Here is a 21,622-nt window from a genome sequence, read left to right as displayed (position 1 = left end):
CAGCGAGGGGACTCCAACCACAGTCTCCCTCGTTGCCACTCACTGGGCCACACACACCCCACTTGACTGGCATCGGTTGAGCCCCCTTTTGAAAAAGAAAAAGATGCTTTGCATGAAGCACTCTCAAAAATACGCGTGCCTTTCCCGTCCCCTGGCTGACCCCGGGGAAGAAAAGTCCTCTGAGAGCCATGACTTGTTCATCTTGGTTCTTTTAGAAACACAGCGAGGGGACTCCAACCACAGTCTCCCTCGTTGCCACTCACTGGGCCACACACACCCCACTTGACTGGCATCGGTTGAGCCCCCTTTTGAAAAAGAAAAAGATGCTTTGCATGAAGCACTCTCAAAAATACGCGTGCTTTTCCCGTCCCCTGGCTGACCCCGGGGAAGAAAAGTCCTCTGAGAGCCATGACTTGTTCATCTTGGTTCTTTTAGAAACACAGCGAGGGGACTCCAACCACAGTCTCCCTCGTTGCCACTCACTGGGCCACACACACCCCACTTGACTGGCATCGGTTGAGCCCCCTTTTGAAAAAGAAAAAGATGCTTTGCATGAAGCACTCTCAAAAATACGCGTGCCTTTCCCGTCCCCTGGCTGACCCCGGGGAAGAAAAGTCCTCTGAGAGCCATGTCCACATTGTCAGTGGACAGACACGTGTGCTTATCTGCCAGCAGACCCACAGCAGCACTGAAGACAGGTTCCGAGAGAACGCTGGCTGCAGGACACGACAAGATCCCCAAGACGTACGTGGCGAGCTCAGGCAATTTATCAAGATTGGAAGCCAAGAATGAGCAGGGCTCAAGTTGCACAATAATGGCATGTTTCCTTGCATATACTCATATATCTGTGTGTCCTCCTCTTTTTCCTTGTCCAGCTCTTTTGTTTTCGCATGAGTATATGTCCTTGTCACTTTCCCATGTGTTGTGAGTTGTTTGTGACCTTTTGGACACCTTTGAGGGTGTTTTCTAGGTGTTTTTCTGTGTTTGTGATTGCCTGCCATTGTTTCCTATGCAGTTCGAGTTCGGTTCGTCGAACGTTCGACGAACCGAACTCGAACGGGAGGTCCGTTCGGCGAACCAACCTCGAGCCGAACCGCGACCGGTTCGCTCATCTCTAGTCCTCTTGCAACAATGTCAACAGAAAAATAGAAAAGTTGTGTGTCTTAATAAAAAGAGAGGAAAGAATGAACACACAAAAATAAAAATTAAAGAGTCTAAAGGCCAGAATATATGCAGATTGTTTTTATTGTTATCATTGTGCTTTAAAATTTTCATTCAGTATTTTGTCTTGGATGATTAAAGATCTTTTGGAAACTCCAAATGTTATTTTTGTTCACAGCTGTTCAGTGTACGGCCCTGCAGAGCCCAGAGCATGGCACAATACTTTGTACTCACATATACGGAGAGAACAGGTACAAATCCATTTGTAACATCACTTGTGAAGAAGGATTTGAATTACAAGGAACATCATCGTTATTGTGTGAGAAAACAGGAGAATGGTCGGAATCTACACCTTCATGCATTGGTAAATGTCTTTTTACAAAGTTGTAAGGCCTCATTCAGACACCAATGATTTTCATGTACACAAGAAATGGTCAGAGTGTCTTCAGTGTTTTTATCCAATGTTCATCAGTGTTTGGTCAGTGTATCAGATTTTACCATTAGTGTTTTAGTGATTTTTACTTATTGAAATGTAACAAATTAAAAAAATTCTTTTATCTTCTGTAAAGTTTATCATGGATAGCACACAAATTGTACACTAATACCACTTGTGCTTTTTGTAATTTTCACAAACCTATATACTTGTATGGGTGATTGAGATCATTAACAAATATATCATCTTGCTTTTTTGGTAGAAACACGGTCTGTAAAAAAAACCCCACAGACATGTGAATGGATATGTGATCCCTCCAAGAGACACAGCATAAGGTCACCAACACTACATAAAGATGTGTATATGACGCGCCCATGGGGTCGGGTACTACTCGTGGCCTCGCCCGGTTTCGTAACCCAGGGTGTCAATAAAAGCCTTTTGGGGACAGGGACGATGGGAGTTGTAGTTCGTGACGCCACCCGTGGTGTGCTGCCAAGATTAGCCGCCACTGCAGGATTGCTTCTCTCTTCTGGGGCGGATGACTAAGCAACTCAGTTGGTACAGCTCTCCACGGGCAGAGTTATGTCCCAGGAAGAATGACGGTGGTAGTAGTCACTGTTGAGCAGGGGCGCTATGCTGGAAGAGTCGGCAGGAAAAGGGAAGACACAGCTGGTGCAGTTCAACGTCTTTACTTAGTAGAAGCACACCGCCTTTGGAGCAGCGGGCCATGCTGTGATGGGATTCAGCCGATCCCAGATACTTCAGAGGTCGAGGCCGGTATCAGAATCCATGAGCTCTACCTCCTTGCACTCTGCTTAGCGAGTCCCTGTGACCTATAGCTACACAGGTACTCTGGTCTTAGTTTAGTGCTCCCATCCCATCTGGCAGGCAGCACGAGTCCCTTGTTGGGCCTGACCGTGGTCCCGGTTCCTGGCTCTATCTGCTGCTGTACCCCGGGCACTTAGGTGGGCTTGGAGACTTGCAATATCCTCGCCCGGTGGAATCTGATGATGAAACTTGAAGTGTTCACCACCCTAGGGCTCCGTACCCTTTCTGCGCTAGTCCTGAGGGGGCAATCAAGCTCTCCCCTCAGCAACCCTGTAGCTCCTCTCACTCACTTCCTTTCCATCTGCCCAGTGCAGACCAACAGACTCAGTGTGGGGGTGTTTCTTGCTTCCCAAAGTGGAGGCCCCGCCCCCCGGGTTGTCTGCACTAGCTGACCGGGAATCCCATATTAAGTTATGGCTGTCCCCTGCGACTACCCCAGCTCAATCCCAGTAGGAGAGCCCCCCTTCACTAAGTGTCATGTGTGTTGCAGTTGTTACCGGCAACGACCTCCTCCATAACCGTGATGAATACTGCAGCTTAAGTGAGGTGCACTAACCTGTGGCGCCTGTATGATCCAGTGGCATAACTAACGTTCGATTGGCTCAAAAGGAAAATTTGGAGATGGACCCTGCCTGTATGTTGATCAGATGTATGGGCCCTTGTAGAGTTCTAAATCTTATAAAGACATACTTATTGCCAACACTCCCATAATGTAATAGTGTCCTCCATACTATACTAACGTCAGAAATCCTGGACCCCTTCTTGGTTTAGTGCTCTCCATCCGGGGACCCTTCTGGTAATAATGTCGAATATCATGTGCCAGTTCAAGTTAGAATGTTTTCCACTATGGGCCCATTCCTGGTATGTCACCGGTTCTAGGCCCCTTCCTGCTATAATGCATTTTATTCTGGGCCCTTTACAGTAAAAATGTCCCCCATCCTGGTGTAATATCCCAATCCCGGGTCCCTTCCAATAATATACATTATGTCCCCATCTTGTGCCCTTTTTAGAAATAATGTCCCCGATCCTGTTACAATGTCAACCATCCTGGAATCCTTCCTGATATAATGTCCCCCATCATGGTACAACGACCCCATTTAATCCCCCTCCAGTAATAATTTTTCCCATCCTGGGCCCCTACCTGGTTTAATGTTCCCCCTATTGGGCCCATTCTTTAATGATTCCGTATTTTGCCGCTATTCTCTAATAGATGGTGGGGTCAAATTGAAAGTGACGCACATCCGGCATCGCAGGCGACATCGTAGTGTGTAAAGCCTAGATGATACAATTAATGAGCGCAAAAGCGTCGTAATCGTATCATCGGTGTAGCGTCGGCATAATCCATAATTACGCTGACGCGATGGTCCGATGTTGTTCCTCGCTCCAGCAGCAGCACACATCGCTGTGTGTGAAGCCGCAGGAGCGAGGAACATCTCCTACCGGCATCACCATGGCTCCCGTAGGATATGCGGAAGAGAGAAGGTGGGCGGGATGTTTACATCCCGCTCATCTCCGCCCCTCCGCTCCTATTGGCCGCCTGCCGTGTGACGTCGCAGTGACACCATACGACCCGCCCCCTTAATAAGGAGGCGGGTCGCCGGCCAGAGCGACGTCCCAGGACAGGTGAGTCCATGTGAAGCTGCCGTAGAGATAATGTTCGCTACGGCAGCTATCACAAGGATATCGAGCTGCGACGGGGGCGGGGACTATCGCGTGTGACATCGCAGCATCAGCTTGCGATGTTGCAACGTGTAAAGCCCGCCTTACTGTCAACCCACAGTCAGCCAGTCGATGAGGTCAGCAGAGGAGGTGGAGGAGGATGCTACTGACGACGAGGTTACGTGGCGCCTTCCTGGATAGAGACGGAGTACTGGAAGAACGTCAACAACTGCATCCTCAGCCACAACTCTGCCTCTGAGCAGAAGTCGGGGTTGCACTGCAGGTTGCATGGGCTCTAAGCCTTGCCTAGCCTGCGCCTTTTCTGAGATCGCAAAGGATCACCCAACTCATGTCATCTGTAAGATTTGTCGCCAATCTCTAAGTAGAGGCCAAAAACTCACTAGTTTGACTACTTCGTCCATGAACTGTCACATGGATATGAAGCATAAGTCGCAGTGGAAAGTTCACTGTGCTACAATGCGGCCTAGTGAGGAGGGCCAACCACCGTCTGCCCCATCAAGTGCATCTGCGTGCGCTTCATCTTCTGTGCTTCTGTGACTGTGGGGAGAGCAGTCACACATGCTTTTGGACGCAGACCTTCCACCTCTTTACCCACAACAGGCAGTGTGATTGGCAGGTTGTCAGTTGTTTTGGAAGTGGAAACAGCTGCTGGTGTTGAGCTCTCTCAGACATCGAGAGCACCACCTTTGGATGAAGGCAACATTATGTCTCCATCTGCACCTTCCTCACAGACCAGCAGTTTGCCAAGGACACCCTACTGACTGTCGCTGACTGGGCACTGGGTAACTATGGTGAGCAATGGAGAAGGGTCTGCTCTACAAGTCTTGCCGTCCACACGAGTTGTGCATCAATCCTCTGTATGTAGAAGTTCCTCCACTGCTTCTGCCTCCTCAACCTCATCTCAGTCCTCCACCTCTGCCCAAAGCCTGTCTGGTAAGGCCACCCGCATTGTAACTGCGCACAAGGAATCCCGCACACCTCCTTACTATGCTGGCAGCAGAGCTCAATGGCATCAGGCGGTCTTTACTTTGAAATGTCAGGGAAATGTGAGTCACACAGCTGAGGAGTTGTGGTCAGCTCTGGAGACTGAGTTTCATCAATGGTTGCCTCCACTCAACCTGCAGCCAGGGAAGGCCGTGTGCGACAATGCTGCAAACCTGGGTGCGGCTGTTCGCCGGGGCAATGTGACACACGTGCCTTGTATGGCTCACTTGTTGAACCTTGTTGTCCAGCAATTTTTAACTGAGTATCCCAGCCTAGATGGGCTTCTGCAGAGGGCACGGTCGCTGTGTGCTCACTTCCGCCATTCACTCCCCACAGCTCAATGACTTGCATCGCTCCAGAAGTCTTTAAGCCTGCCGGTTCACCAGCTGATTTGCTATGTGCCGACACGTTGGAATTCGACTCTGCACATATTGCAGTGACTGTGGCAGCACCGCCGAGCCCTGGTGCAATACGTTATGACGTATAGCCTGGGCCAATGAGATCCAGAGGTGGGGAAGATCATGCTCCTGGAGTGCTCTCAGATCAAGGACCTATGCACCCTTCTGCACAGTTTTGACATGGTGATGAAGATGTTTAGCGCTGACAATGCCATTATCAGCATGACTATTTCAGTCATCTACATGCTGGAGCACACTCTAAACAGTATTCGGAGTTAGGTGGTGGGACAAGAGCAAGGGGAGGAAGTAGAGGAGAAGTCATATGCAGAAGGGATAACACGATCTCCAAAGTCCAGACGGTCAGCAGCACCAAGGCGGCAGGCATGGGATGGTGGGGGAGAGGGATTAACAAGGGCGCATGGTAGCAGCCAAACTGTTGAAGGTACAGGAGCCCAGGAAGAAATGGAGTACAAACTGGCGATGGGCATTGAAGACTCAGCAGATGAGGGAGACCTTGATCACATTTCTGTTGTGCGAGGTTGGGGGGAGAGGGCAGAGGAAGGCAGCATGATTCTTACCTCACCGCCACCAACACAACAAGGACTTGGTCCTCTTGGATGCGCAAGACACATGAGCGCCTTCTTGCTGCGCTACCTACAACATGACCCTCGGATTGTCAGAAGTCGAAGTAATGCTGACTACTGGGTTGACACACTCTTAGATCCCCGGTACAAGACAAAATTTGGTGAAATAATTCCTGCCATAGAAAGAGACGCACGTATGCAGTAGTATCAGCAGAAGCTGTTACACAATCTTAGATCATTTTTTCCACTAAACACCAGTGGTGCACAGAGTGAATCGTACAGTTCTAACTTGCCAACCATGGGACTGTTGAGTCACCACTCAAACCGTACCAGTAACACCGTATCTGGTGGTAACAGCAATTTTATGGAATCGTTTCATGATTTTTTTAAGACCATACTTTGCAAGGCCAGAAGACACAAGAAGTCTGACACATAGTCAACGCCTGGAGAGGATAATACAGTAGTATCTCCAGGTGAACACATAGATGTCATGACTGTGCAACTGGAGCCTTGCTCATTTTGGGCTTCCAATATGGACAAATGGCCTGAGCTCGCCACTTACGTCTTGTCGTGTCCAGCAGGCAGCGTTCTCTCGGAACATGTGTTCAGTGCTGCTGGTGGTGTTCTGACAGATAAGAGCACACGTCTGTCCAGTGACAATGTGGACAGACTAACGTTTATCAAGATGAACAGGTCATGGATGCGCAAGAATGTTTCTACCCCTGTGTCATCCTGGGGAGAGTAAAGGCTTGTGGATTTTTGAATGTGCTTCATAAACATAACCATTTTAAGTTTGCAACTGTGGGACAATTGATGCCACTTAAGTGGTGTCTGTGCCCAAATTTTTGGAAAAAATGGAGACTCTTGTTGGAGTCCTCTTGCTGTGTTTTACATGACTTTAGAAGGGCATGACATGCCTATATCTGTGCCTCCTTCTCCTTTTATTCGTCCAGCTCTTTTCTTTTCGCATGAGTATATGTACTTGTCACTTTTCCATGTGTTTTTTGTGTCTTCTGAGTAGTTTGTCACCTTTTGGACACTTTAGAAGATGTTTTCTATGTGTTTGTGTTTGCCTGCCATTGTTTTCAATGGTGTTCGACGGTGTTCGAAAGTGTTCGTCGACCGTTCGACGAACACACCCGAAGTTCGATGAACCGAACCGAACCCGAACACTAGGGTGGTAGCTCATCACTATTCTCTAACACAAATAAATGTTATTCTCATCTGCCCTAGCTTCCATGTCATGCAATGTTTCTTCTAAAGTTAAACGGAAAACTGAAGGGGGAAAACACGCAATAGGGTCTTATCCAACTTACATGCACAAGTGATAAAGGAATGTGCTCCCCTTATGGGGTTGTGTGTCACACAACCTGATTAAAAGCATGTAATCAGCTGCTGCAGTGTCCACGCGCTTAACAAGCCGAAGCAGATCAGGAACAAAAGAAATGTGGAGCTACCACTGCGCCGCCGAAGATATGACATAAATCCAAAGAAGATCAAATGAAGGTGGTTTTATTCTACGTGTTTCGAAGTGTCTCCCCACTCCTTCATCAAGAAATCCACCAATTTAACAGGCTACACCAATAATGTGATCTATAAATAAAAGCAGGTTTTCAAAAAAGATCACCAAGGAAGACACATGACAGTGACTCATAGTTCATAATTTATTATGTAAAAAAACTAGAGAAAGAAAACTAAAAAAATGAACAAATGAAAAAAAAGAAGAAGAAAAATGGTAAAGGCAGGTAAAAGAAAAAAAATAAAATAGTTTGGATGCACTAAAGTGGACCAGAACTAATCCATGGCCATGAAATACTGTTCAGGAAACTTGAAAAGACCTGTGGTTTGAAAAATTAAATGGCAGTGTAAGACTCATAAAATGATATTTTAAATAGAATTATGTAGAAAGAATGTAAATTCAAGGAGCTTAGATAATTGCCTCCTATGAAAGGATGCTTAATTCTAACCGTTGATGTTGCTGCGCTATACAGCAACATCTCGCATGAATTGGGCTTAGCAGCAATTGGCAAAGTCCTTGAAGCGGATCATTCAATTCCTAGCGCACAGAGGGTCTTTCTGTTAACAGCCATTTTGTTTATCCTAGCTATTGCTAATAATGTTTTCACACTTGAGGGAACCGTTTATCAGCAGAAAAAAAGACTGCGCAATGGGGACGAGATTCACACCCAGTTACGCAAACTTACTTATGGGTGTATTCGAATCTGTCTTCATTGCGCAGTCGACATTGGTGGAAGGGCATGTAATATTTTATCTTTGGTATATAGATGTTTTATTCTTTCTATGGAAGGGCACCAGAGAGGAAGCCCTTGATTTTGTCAATGACCTCAACACCAACCCCTAGGGTTTAACCTTCACAGCAATGACTTTTCCCAATGCCCTCCAATATCTGGAACTGTTGGTTCAAATTGATGAGATGGGTAGGGTGTTCACTTCAACCTATTTTAAACCGGTTGATGTTAACAGTTACCTAAGGTTTGATAGTGGACACCTTCCCAAATGGATCATCAATGTTCCCTTTGGCCAGTATTGGAGGGTACGAAAAAATTTCACAAGGGATTCGGACTTTCTCCAAAAATCCAAATACTCAAAAAGTGATTCTTACAAAAAGGGTACCCCATGAAATTGTTACAGGTCACAAATAGGAAAACTAAAGCATGGAATCCTGCATTGGGAAAATTGCTACACCAAAAGACGTCGACAAAGGAATATCCAGATTTAACTAAGTAGAGTCTGGTTACTACCTTTTGTCAATCTTGAGCAGTGATTCAGTATCTAATAAACAGATGCTGGTTTATCCTGAAGGGTGATCCCATACTTTCTGAGTACCTTCCGCCTAAACCTAAGATTATTTATAAAAAAATAGATGTTTGCGCAATATGTTAGCACCCAGTAATACATCTCTTAAGCCTAATCTCAGCAAAACAATTGGCAATGGTAATTTGGGATGTTACTCCTGCAACACACTCAAATGTCTCTGTTGCAAGGTTATCGCCAATGGCAGAAAATCTTACACCTTCCGTTCCACAGGCAGAACTTTCCCTATCAAATATAGGGTAAACTGCCAAACAACATACGTGGTATATTTATTGGAATGTATGTGCGACCTCCAATATAGGGGCCACATGAAAGAAACCATGCATGCCCGTCTTAAAAAGCATAGGCACAATATACAGACAGGTTACCAATTGCACAGTTTATCAAAACATTTTAATGCCATCCACCATAGAGATCCCAAACTAATCAGTCTTACCATCATAGACCACATTATTGATACTGACCCGGATCACTTGAATAGTCTGATAAAAAAATAAAGTTTTTGCATTTTCAAATTGGGCACCCTAGCACCAGGGGAACACAACCTTACCATTGAGAACGTTGCCAATAGAGATGAGCCACCCTCTAAAGGCTAGAGTTCGGTTCGGTTCATCGAATGGAGGCCGCGTTCGAGTTTGGTTCGACGAACCGTTCGACGAACCTCTCAAACCCCTTTGAAAACAATGGGAGGCAAACACAAACACATAAAAACACAGAAAACACCTTCAAAGGTGTCCAAACGGTGACTAACAACTCCCAAGACACCACAAACAAATGGGAAAGTGACAAAGACATATACAGTTAGGTCCAGAAATATTTGGACAGTGACACACGTTTTGTTATTTTAGCTGTTTACAAAAACATGTTCAGAAATACAATTATATATATAATATGGGCTGAAAGTGCACACTCCCAGCTGCAATATGAGAGTTTTCACATCCAAATCGGAGAAAGGGTTTAGGAATCATAGCTCTGTAATGCATAGCCTCCTCTTTTTCAAGGGACCAAAAGTAATTGGACAAGGGACTCTAAGGCCTGCAATTAACTCTGAAGGCGTCTCCCTCGTTAACCTGTAATCAATGAAGTAGTTAAAAGGTCTGGGGTTGATTACAGGTGTGTGGTTTTGCATTTGGAAGCTGTTGCTGTGACCAGACAACATGCGGTCTAAGGAACTCTCAATTGAGGTGAAGCAGAACATCCTGAGGCTGAAAAAAAAGAAAAAATCCATCAGAGAAATAGCAGACATGCTTGGAGTAGCAAAATCAACAGTCGGGTACATTCTGAGAAAAAAGGAATTGACTGGTGAGCTTGGGAACTCAAAAAGGCCTGGGCGTCGACGGATGACAACAGTGGTGGATGATCGCCGCATACTTTCTTTGGTGAAGAAGAACCCGTTCACAACATCAACTGAAGTCCAGAACACTCTCAGTGAAGTAGGTGTATCTGTCTCTAAGTCAACAGTAAAGAGAAGACTCCATGAAAGTAAATACAAAGGGTTCACATCTAGATGCAAACCATTCATCAATTCCAAAAATAGACAGGCCAGAGTTAAATTTGCTGAAAAACACCTCATGAAGCCAGCTCAGTTCTGGAAAAGTATTCTATGGACAGATGAGACAAAGATCAACCTGTACCAGAATGATGGGAAGAAAAAAGTTTGGAGAAGAAAGGGAACGGCACATGATCCAAGGCACACCACATCCTCTGTAAAACATGGTGGAGGCAACGTGATGGCATGGGCATGCATGGCTTTCAATGGCACTGGGTCACTTGTGTTTATTGATGACATAACAGCAGACAAGAGTAGCCGGATGAATTCTGAAGTGTACCGGGATATACTTTCAGCCCAGATTCAGCCAAATGCCGCAAAGTTGATCAGACGGCGCTTCAAAGTACAGATGGACAATGACCCCAAGCATACAGCCCTTTGGCTGAAGCTACCCAGGAGTTCATGAGTGCAAAAAAGTTGAACATTCTGCAATGGCCAAGTCAATCACCAGATCTTAACCCAATTGAGCATGCATTTCACTTGCTCAAATCCAGAGTTAAGACGGAAAGACCCACAAACAAGCAAGACCTAAAGGCTGCGGCTGTAAAGGCCTGGCAAAGCATTAAGAAGGAGGAAACCCAGCGTTTGGTGATGTCCATAGGTTCCAGACTTAAGGCAGTGATTGCCTCCAAAGGATTCGCAACAAAATATTGAAAATAAAAATATTTTGTTTGGGTTTGGTTTATTTGTCCAATTACTTTTGACCTCCTAAAATGTGGAGTGTTTGTAAAGAAATGTGTACAATTCCTACAATTTCTATCAGATATTTTTGTTCAAATTAAACGTTACAATCTACACTTGAATTCTGTTGTAGAGGTTTCATTTCAAATCCAATGTGGTGGCATGCAGAGCCCAACTCGCGAAAATTGTGTCACTGTCCAAATATTTCTGGACCTAACTGTACTCATGCAAAAACAAAACAGCTGGACGAGGAAAAAGAAGAAGAGACAAAGATATATGAGTATGTGCAAGTGAACATCGATGCCATTACTGTGCGACTTGAGCCTTGCTCATTTTGGGCTTCCAATCTGGATAAATTGCCTAAGCTCGCCACTTACGCCTTGGGGATCTTGTCGTGTCCCGCAGCCAGCGTTCTCTCGGAACGTGTGTTTAGTGCTGCTGGGGGTGTGCTGACAGACGAGCGCTCGCATCTGTCCACTGACAATGTGGAAAAGACTGTGGAAAAACAAGCGCAAATAGGGTCTTACCCCAAAATGTGTGGGGTAGGGAGGGGGGAGTCAATATACTCACCAATTGCAGTTGTGAGAGTCACAACCACTATAACCGCATGTAATGTCGATCCTCGGCTGCAGCCACCATACCAGCAGATAACAGAAAGCGAAGGAGAGAGGTGTTCAATGCCGCGCCAATGGATCACTTATGCAGATGTTCAGATCAATGTCACTTTATTGTCATACAGGTCGACGCGTTTCCGGAGCATCTGCTCCCTTCATCAGGACCACCAGGAATAGAAATAACATCAAATCTGTCCCAGTAGGACGATACAAACAATATATAATCACAATGACGTCATCAGACCATCCCTCAAAAGAAAAAAATAGGCGGGAAAGGGTGCCACGTTGTCAAAAGTGACGTACTATATAACCTATCCAAGGATACAAAAAACCAATAAGTGCAATACATAAATGATTGATCAAATGTAGTCACCCAAAGAAAATGATGAATACAGCAAATAATACAACTATATGTACATACAAAAAAACTTCCTAAATAGAATAAAATTGTGAAAGAAAATCCCTCCAATTGCATATAATTACAATTTTATATATAGCCGCATGCGACGCATGTTGGCATATGTAGAATAAATGTGTGTTAACCCAGGGTCAGGGAAGGGTAAAGAACTCTCCATACTCTGAGTCTATTTGACTTAGTGTATATACTGACAGCACGGCATAAACCCATGTCGCCACCCGAGTAAGTCTATCAATTACCCGAAATCTGGGAGCAAAGGAAATGAGAGTGGATTAGGGAGATTAACTCGCACCATAGGGAAACCTAAGGGCACGCTACTGATCAATGAACTCAGACCGCGGTTCATCAGAGAACAGAAGCGTGGGAAAAAACTAATCGGCGCATGCGTCAAGGTCTGGATCAAGAGTAACCGATAGTTCACTGGAGGGCATAAGCGTGGGAAAAACCACTGTGCGCATGCGTTACAAGTCTTAAGCCAGAAAAGACAGTTTAACAAATATACAATCGTTGAACAAAAGCGCATAGCGAATGCGTACAATAATGAAAACCCAGCATCTGTCCGGGCTGACAAAAAAATAATAAAATAATAACATACCATAGATTTAAACCACGGAAACCATAACTGTGCATACAAAGGCATTATCTATGCGTACAGAGGCATTATCCCAAGTGTCTATACGTGTATAGTGATGTGGAAGATGAACAATGCAAAAGGACTCGGAAAAAAGTGACACCTTGTCCCTGATTAGCCCAAAAAGAAAGGGGTGAAGGGGGGGGAAAAAAAAGGGGGAAATGCCTGCATCACCAAAGAAGGCCATCCGTACCCCTTAGAAAATTCCAACGATAAAGGTGACTAACATGAGTCCAAAGAAGAAACAACGGACAAAATGATGTGCAAAAAAATGTATATAGATATAAAACACACTCATATAACTATGCCCGCTAGAATATAAAGGGAATTAAAAACCAGATGTGTGGAAACAAAGAAATGGTCCTGATAAGACAGGAAAAATTCCGGAAAAATCCTAAAATCACAGGGCGACCGCTCTAAGTGAGCGTGTCAGTATCGACCTCATAAATATAAAAATAAGATATTACATACATTCCAAACTTAAAAATAGTGTATAAAATATAACATATGCATAAAATAAATAAAAACCATAGTAATAAAAACACATAAAATAAAGGGTGAGGCATTAAAAACCCCCTGAAACTTAATATTACTGGAATAAATCAGTTACCTCATTAAGGCCATGAGGTTTTAGGGTATTCAACTTATAGATCCAATACGTTTCTTTCCTATTTAAAATATCCATCCTATTTGGAACGTATGGGGGTATCTGTTCGATCGGAGTCACCTTTAGTGCGATTTTTCTATCATGACATATAGTAGTGTGTCGGGAAAGCCCGTGAAGCATGAATCCCACCTTAATATTATGTCTGTGAGAATTGATTCTATTGTGCAGGGCTTGAATGGTTCTCCCTATATATCGCTTATTACAGTCACATTCAATCAAATAAATAACATAATCAGACTGACATGTAAGATGTCCTTGTATTACAAATTCCATATTTCCAGGGAAAGACCCAAACCCGACCCTTCCATGCTGGATGGACTTACAACATAGGCAATTCTTAGTTAGACACCTATAGGACCCCATTGGTTTATTTGTCCCCACAATGTTAGAGGGACTTCTTAGTCTACTAGGAGCCAACTGATTCTTAAGGTTGGCGGCCCTGCGGAAAGTGACCCCAGGTTGGGAAGGTAACACCCCCTTGAGATACGGGTCATTCTGCAGAATGGACCATTACTTCCTTAATACCCCCTTAATGGCTTCACCATCACAGCTGAAGGTGGTCAGGAAATTAGAGGCGAATCTATTAGTCGGTATTCTCTTGTCAACCACTTTGTCACCTAAAACAGAAAAATCATTCTGCTTTTGATGTCTAACATCTTGATATGCTTTCTTAACCACTGTCAGGGGATAATTTTTATCCAGGAACCTTTCTTTTAGGATCTTAGCCTGGTCCTTAAAATCCTTATCCAGCGTACAATTCCTCCTAACCCTTTGGTATTGGTTTTTAGGGACATTAAGCAGCCATTTGTCATAATGGTTACTATTAAAATCAATATAACCATTGCTGTCTACTTTCTTGAAGAAGGTTTTTGTAAGGAGGGAGCCCTCAGCATGCGAGATGGTTAAATCCAGAAAAATCAATGGATGTCCGATCTGTAGTAGGAGAAAATTTTAAGCCCCAAGTATTGTTCTCTATCTCCTCCAGGAACAATGAATAATTATTTTCAACATTGTCCCAGATGATGAATAAGTCATCTATATATCTTTTATAGACCACTACATGTTTAAACAATTTGGAAGAATATATGTAATGCATCTCAAAGAGTCCCATCACTAAGTTGGCGAAAGTAGGTGCTGCCTTAGAGCCCATGGCAACGCCGCAGCATTGGTGATACATGTGCTCCTGGAACATGAAAAAGTTATTTTTAGAAATAAAATTCATACTGTCCAAAACAAATCCCTTCTGCTCCACTGGTAACCGGTCATCAACTTCTAAATATTGTTTGAAACACTCGAGACCTAGGTTGTGTGAAATATTGGTGTATAAGGAAGCAATATCCAGCGTCAAAAACAGGAATGACTCTTTCCAAGTGACATCCTTTAAAATGCTTATAAGGTGAGGCGAGTCTCTAAGGAAACTTCTTAGATTCGTGACGTGCGTCCTCATAATCGAGTCAACATAAGCCGCCAGATTCTCAGTGAGTGACCCAATCCCTGAGATGATGGGTCTCCCAGGGGGATTATTCAGGCATTTGTGAATCTTAGGAAGGTGGTAGTAGAATGCTGTTTTGGGATTTTTAATATCCAGGAATTTATATTCATCTTTGTTAAGAATCCCCAGATCTGAAGCCTTTTTGATAAGTGTACGATATTCTACAATGGAATCCTGATATGTAGACAACTCCACTATCTCGTAGTGTGCGTTATTGGATAGCATTCTCAAAGCTTCCTGGACATAACTGCTCTTATCCTGTAGGACAATACCTCCCCCTTTATCCGCACTACGGATGACTAAATTGGGATTATTCTTTAGGGATGCAAGTGCCATTTTTTCTTCCTTAGATAAGTTGGCTCTAGGGGGGTTCTTGTTATTCTGGAGTCTCTTAAAATCTTCCAGCACTAAATCATTGAATGTCTTGATATGATGACCTATACTGTGTAATGGATAAAAATTCGATTTTACCTTATAATCAGTATGAAGAAACCAATCACTAGTATCATCTTTATTGGTGGGTATAGAGCTGTTGATTTGAAAATGTCTAGTAAGTGTGAGTTTTCTGACAAACTTCTGAAAGTCCAAAAAAAGCTCAAAGTCGTTGGAAGACTTGGCCGGGCAAAAAGAAAGCCCTTTTTTCAGGACATTTATCTCACATTTAGAAAGATTATAGCTGGATAGGTTGAAAATACCCGAAGTGTCATCTTTTATCAGTAGCTCCTTTTCTCTTTTTTGTTTGAGCCTATACCCGGCTCTGGTTCCTCTAAACTGTTTTTTCTTTTCAATCCTCTGGGTGTCAAGAAATTCGTGATGGGGACTTGTGAGCTCCTGGCCAGCGGTAAAAAAGGCACAACTGTTACGAGGGGGACCCGGGGAAGCGTGCCAAGATGGGGAATGGACAGCTTCCGCCGGTCAAGGTCCACTGTGCGGTGTAAGGGACCGCTGCTATGGTGGGTGAAGAGTGAGCGGGTTGCTGCTAGCGATCGTCTGGAATGTCACAGACGATCTATGTACACCGGTCTGCCCTAACCCGTGTGGGTTGTATGGCAGGGATCACACGGCTCGGTGTACCTGTTGCACGGGGAAGCACAGAGGTGCCCACGCACGTGTGCCAGTGGAAGTCACGAGAATATGGCACGAGGGTAGCACAGAGGTGCCCACGCACGTGTGCTTTCAATAACCAGGTGAGTCCAGTGGAGACTTGAGGAGCTCACCTGGGACAGGAACACGGCCTGTAGAAGGAGCTACTGCCGGAGCAGCAAGGCAGGGACACGGCCTGCAAACCAGGTGCTGCCTAAGCAGCAAGGGCCAAGCCCACAGAAGAAGATAATGCCTGAGCAGTGGCGTGGCAGCACGCTGCCAGACATCCAAACATAGAAGGACGGTCGCGCGCCGCCATGATGGCAGGAGGAGCTTTTAAGGAGGTGTAGCTCCAGCCAAGGGCGGGCGCGAGGCGGAGATGATGGACTTGACCCAATCAGGATCCACGACATCCCAGCCTGGCCAGTCAGGATTCACCACGTCACCAGCCTTGTCATCAAGCCGTGTGACATCAGTGGGCGAATCAGGATCCACCAAGCATAGCACATGCTCACCCTCCTGCCTCTGGGAAATAGAGGCGGGATCCTCGGTCTCACAATGTGTAGAGATAACGGGAGTCTCACTGCTTCCCTGAGCAGCAAATCTCTGCACATTGCGCAACCTCACAGACCTTCGAGGCTGCTGAGCAGGAGGAGCTGTGGCAGGCAAGGAATGGGAGACCGCCTTATTTCTTGCAACAGGAGTACCACTAGGTGTCACCCTTGTGCTGCCTCTCTGAGGAGGTTTCTCCTGCAGTCTGGCAGACCTTCGGCGCTGCGGAGCAGGAGCGCTCGTGGCAGGCAAGGAGACTGTCTCATTCCTTGCCACAGGAGAGCCACGAGGTGTAACATTACCCCCCCGTCTAGGCCCCCCCCCCCCTGCCCGTGCTCGAAGGCCGCTATCAAACCCGGGGCGTGGATATGATCCTCCAATTCCCAGGATCTATGCTCCGGACCACGGCCGACCCACTCCACGAGGTAGTACCTCCTGCCCCGTATAACTTTTGTCTCCACAAGCTTCGCCACATCAGAGTCGTCGGGCGGGGAGTCAGTTTGAGGCGTCAGGGACCCCGAGAACTTATTAAGTCGTACGGGCTTCAGGAGGGACACGTGAAAGGTGTTGGCTATAGCCCAGCGTGGAGGGAGCTGGAGTCGGTATGCCACCGGGTTCACCTGCTCTAGCACTTTAAACGGACCCAGGTAGCTAGGGGCGAACTTGGCTGCCTGTACCCGTAGGTTAACATTCTTAGAGGACAGCCACACTAGGTCACCAGGGGCGAAGGATGGTGCAGGGCGGCGGCGCTCATCAGCCGTTGTCACCATCCGGTCTTTAGCCCTCTTAAGGGCCTCTTGGGTGTTATCCCAGATCTCCCGGGCCTCGGTCGCCCAATCCTCCACTCTAGGATCGGGTGACGTAATGGGCATCGGAACCGGGATTCTGGGATGTTGTCCGTTATTGAGCAGGAACGGAGTCTGACCAGAGGATTCATGGACCGAATTATTAATGGCAAATTCGGCCCAAGGAAGGAGGTTAGCCCAGTTGTCGTGGTGCGCGGAGATAAAATGACGGAGGTAAGTTACCAAGGTCTGATTGGTCCGCTCTACCAGTCCATTGGTTTCGGGATGGTATGCGGAGGAGATGTTCAGCTCTATCTGCAGGAGCTTACAGAGCTCTCTCCAGAAGCGAGACGCGAACTGTGGACCCCGGTCGCTCACCACCTTGTCAGGCATGCCATGCAGCCTAAATACATGCCTAATGAATAAGGTGGCGAGAGCACGTGACGTCGGGAGTCGTGGGAGAGGCACCAAGTGGACCATTTTAGAGAAGTGATCCGTGATGACCCATACGACCTTGTGACCTGCTGACTTGGGCAGATCTCCCAGGAAGTCCATTCCCACCACTTCCCAGGGACGATCCGGCACTGGCAGTGGGTGAAGAAGACCTGCCGGTCTCTGCCGGGACGGCTTATTCCGTGCACACGACATACAGGCTCCCACATACTCCTGTATGTCCTGGGGTAGTCTCGGCCACCAATAGTGCCTAGTCACCAGGTCTCTGGTCCTTTTGACCACAAAGTGACCCCTGACCTTGGAAGCATGGGCCCACGATAGCACCTCATTCCGTAGTTCAGGGGGAACGAGGGTCTTGCCAGATGGCACCTGGTCCAAAGAAGTGGGAGTGACCATCCTCAAGCTGTCCGGGGGTAGTATAAGACGAGGCTCCTCCTCGTCCTCCTCCAACACAACCATACAACGTGACAAGGCATCGGCCCGTACGTTCTTCTCACCGGCCAGGTGGCGGATAATAAAGCGGAACCGGGAGAAGAACAAGGACCAACGGGCCTGCCTTGGGTTCAGGCGTTGTGCTGTCTGGAGGTATGTGAGATTTTTATGGTCGGAAAATACTTCAAATGGATGCTTCGCACCCTCCAGGAGATGCCGCCATTCCTGGAATGCTAGTTTCATCGCCAGTAACTCCCTATCCCCTATGGAGTAGTTCCTCTCGGCCGGAGAAAAGGTCTTGGAGAAAAAGAAACAAGGATGCTTCCTTCCTCGTTCGTCTTTCTGGTACAGGACTGCACCAGCACCGACCGAAGAGGCGTCTACCTCTAGTAGAAAGGGTTTGGAGATGTCTGGACGATGAAGGATGGGAGCTCTGGAGAAGTAAGTTTTGAGAGTGTGAAATGCCTCTACCGTTTCCCGTGTCCATGCTTTGGGATTAGTGCCCTTGCGGGTAAGGGCAATGATGGGTGCTGCCACCGTCGAGAAGTTGGGAATGAACTGGCGATAATAATTGATAAACCCCAAGAATTGCTGCATCGCTTTCAGCGAGCGGGGCTCAGGCCATTTCATCACTGTCTCCAACTTCCCCGGATCCATTGCTAACCCCTGACTGGACACGATATACCCCAGGAACGGCAAGGATTCACGTTCAAAAACGCACTTTTCTAGCTTAGCATATAACGAATGAGTGCGGAGCCTCTTAAGTACTCGGATGACATCCCTCCGATGGGTGGCAAGATCGGGGGAGAAGATAAGGATATCATCCAGGTATGCAACCACGGAAAGATACAAATCCCGGAAAACATCATTCACAAAGTCTTGAAATATGGCGGGGGCATTGCAGAGTCCGAAGGGCATTACGAGATACTCGTAGTGACCGTCCCTGGTGTTGAAGGCGGTCTTCCACTCATCGCCCTCTCGGACTCGCACTAGATTATACACCCCGCGTAGATCCAGCTTCGTGAAGATCTTTGCCCCGCGGAATCGATCAAATAACTCCGTAATGAGGGGCAAAGGGTATTTGTTTTTGATCGTGATTGCATTTAATCCCCTGTAATCGATACAGGGGCGTAGATCCCCTTCCTTCTTTTGCACGAAGAAGAACCCCGCACCGGCCGGTGAAATAGACTTGCGAATGAACCCTTTTGCCAGGCTGTCCTGAATATATTTGGACATAGCCTCCGTCTCTGGAGCAGAGAGGGGATACACTCTGCCCCTAGGGGGCTCGGAGCCTGGCTTCAGGTCTATTCGGCAATCATATGGCCGGTGGGGAGGAAGGGTATCTGCGGCCCTCTTGGAGAAGACGTCCCTGTAGGCCTCATAAGGTGTCGGTAAACCTGGCTCCCCTGTATTCCCTGAGGACCCAACCGACCTAATGGTAGCGGGTGGTTCGGTAGTCACGAGGTGCTCCCTACAGGATCCTGCCCATGATGAGATCTCCCCTGTTGCCCAGTTGAGTATAGGAGCATGCTGTCTCAACCAGGGGAGGCCCAGTAGGATCTCATCCGTCCCCCCTGGAAGCACCAGGAAGGACACCTGCTCATGGTGTCCTGGTGGTACTTCCATCCTGAGAGGGATGGTGATCTGGGTGATGGGATCGACTAGTAGGGACCCGTTGACTACCCGAACCCTGAGTGGCTTGGGTAAGAGAACCAGGGGAACTGAGTATCGGGTTGCCAGGGAGGTCGAAATGAAATTGCCATCAGCGCCTGAGTCCAGGCAGGCCAGAGCAGAGAAGAGAGTAGTGCCAAACTGCAACTGGGCGCTGATAGTCAACCTAGAGGGAGAAGCAGCGTCTAGTAACCCCCCTCTGATGGAAACTAGACGCTGTCTTTTCCCGACGGTTTGGGACATCGGGTAGCTATGTGTCCCCTCTGCCCACAGGAAAAGCAGATGACACCAGACCGAGAACCTGGGGTAGAGGAGACCGCTTTGGACACCTCCATTGACTCCACGGAGTCGCCTACAGAGCTGGCTGGGAGACCTGTCTGGTGGAATACGGGAGCCAGACGCTTTTTAGGCCGTGAGGACGTGGGTGCTGAAGAGACCTCGAGCCTCCGCTCCGCCTGGCGGATGTCTATGCGAGAGGCAACCACAATCAAGGACTCTAAAGTAGCAGGCACCTCACGCGTGGCCAGTGCGTCTTTGACGAACCCTGCCAGGCCCTCCCAGAACACAGGGACAAGGACCTTATCGGGCCAGTCCAGCTCTGCGGCAAGTGTCCTAAAGTGTACGGCAAAGTCCCCGACTGAAGCGGACCCTTGCCGAAGTCGTAGGAGGCGCAGCGCGGAGTCGTGGGTGACTTGAGGCCCGAGGAACACCATTCTCATGGCCCCAAGATAAGATGCTAAGTTATTCACCACCCGATCTCCGCGCTCCCACAACGGCGTGGACCACTTCAGCGCTCTCCCTGTGAGCAGGGACTGGACGAAGGCTACCTTCGCCGTCTCGGTAGCGTAAAGAGTCGCGGACAGCTCTAAGTAGGTGGTAACTTGGTTTATAAACCCACGGCACTCGGAGCTGTCCCCGCTAAAGCGCTCTGGAAGCGCAAGGCGAGGAGACCTTCCGCCCAATAGCACAGCCTGGGTAGCCGCCTGGGTGGCGACTGTCGTCAGAGCAGTCTTGTCGGAGGAAGACTGCTCCACTGCTGCCAAACGTGATTCCAACTGCTGCACATAACGCAGCAACTGCTGCTGCTCTTCAGCCATAGCCAGACCTTTGGCGCGACCGTAATGTTACGAGGGGGACCCGGGGAAGCGTGCCAAGATGGGGAATGGACAGCTTCCGCCGGTCAAGGTCCACTGTGCGGTGTAAGGGACCGCTGCTATGGTGGGTGAAGAGTGAGCGGGTTGCTGCTAGCGATCGTCTGGAATGTCACAGACGATCTATGTACACCGGTCTGCCCTAACCCGTGTGGGTTGTATGGCAGGGATCACACGGCTCGGTGTACCTGTTGCACGGGGAAGCACAGAGGTGCCCACGCACGTGTGCCAGTGGAAGTCACGAGAATATGGCACGAGGGTAGCACAGAGGTGCCCACGCACGTGTGCTTTCAATAACCAGGTGAGTCCAGTGGAGACTTGAGGAGCTCACCTGGGACAGGAACACGGCCTGTAGAAGGAGCTACTGCCGGAGCAGCAAGGCAGGGACACGGCCTGCAAACCAGGTGCTGCCTAAGCAGCAAGGGCCAAGCCCACAGAAGAAGATAATGCCTGAGCAGTGGCGTGGCAGCACGCTGCCAAACATCCAAACATAGAAGGACGGTCGCGCGCCGCCATGATGGCAGGAGGAGCTTTTAAGGA

General features: G+C 47.5%; 1 protein-coding gene across 4 annotated transcripts in view; it reads left to right on the top strand.

Annotated features, from left to right (window-relative positions):
* Positions 1–21,622, top strand: part of LOC142249959 (P-selectin-like) — a 1,135,883-nt gene that overhangs the window by 806,632 nt on the left and 307,629 nt on the right. For all 4 annotated transcript variants that reach the window (XM_075321989.1, XM_075321986.1, XM_075321988.1 and 1 more), the window contains one exon: positions 1,340–1,525. In XM_075321989.1, coding sequence (XP_075178104.1) covers positions 1,340–1,525 — 186 coding nt within the window. The remainder of the gene's footprint in view (positions 1–1,339; positions 1,526–21,622) is intronic.

This window comes from Anomaloglossus baeobatrachus, chromosome 8 (assembly GCF_048569485.1).
Source record: "Anomaloglossus baeobatrachus isolate aAnoBae1 chromosome 8, aAnoBae1.hap1, whole genome shotgun sequence".
In the NCBI taxonomy this organism is placed as follows: domain Eukaryota; kingdom Metazoa; phylum Chordata; class Amphibia; order Anura; family Aromobatidae; genus Anomaloglossus; species Anomaloglossus baeobatrachus.
The sequence above is the reverse complement of the archived record's forward strand: the minus strand, read 5'-3'. Positions and strand labels throughout refer to the sequence as shown.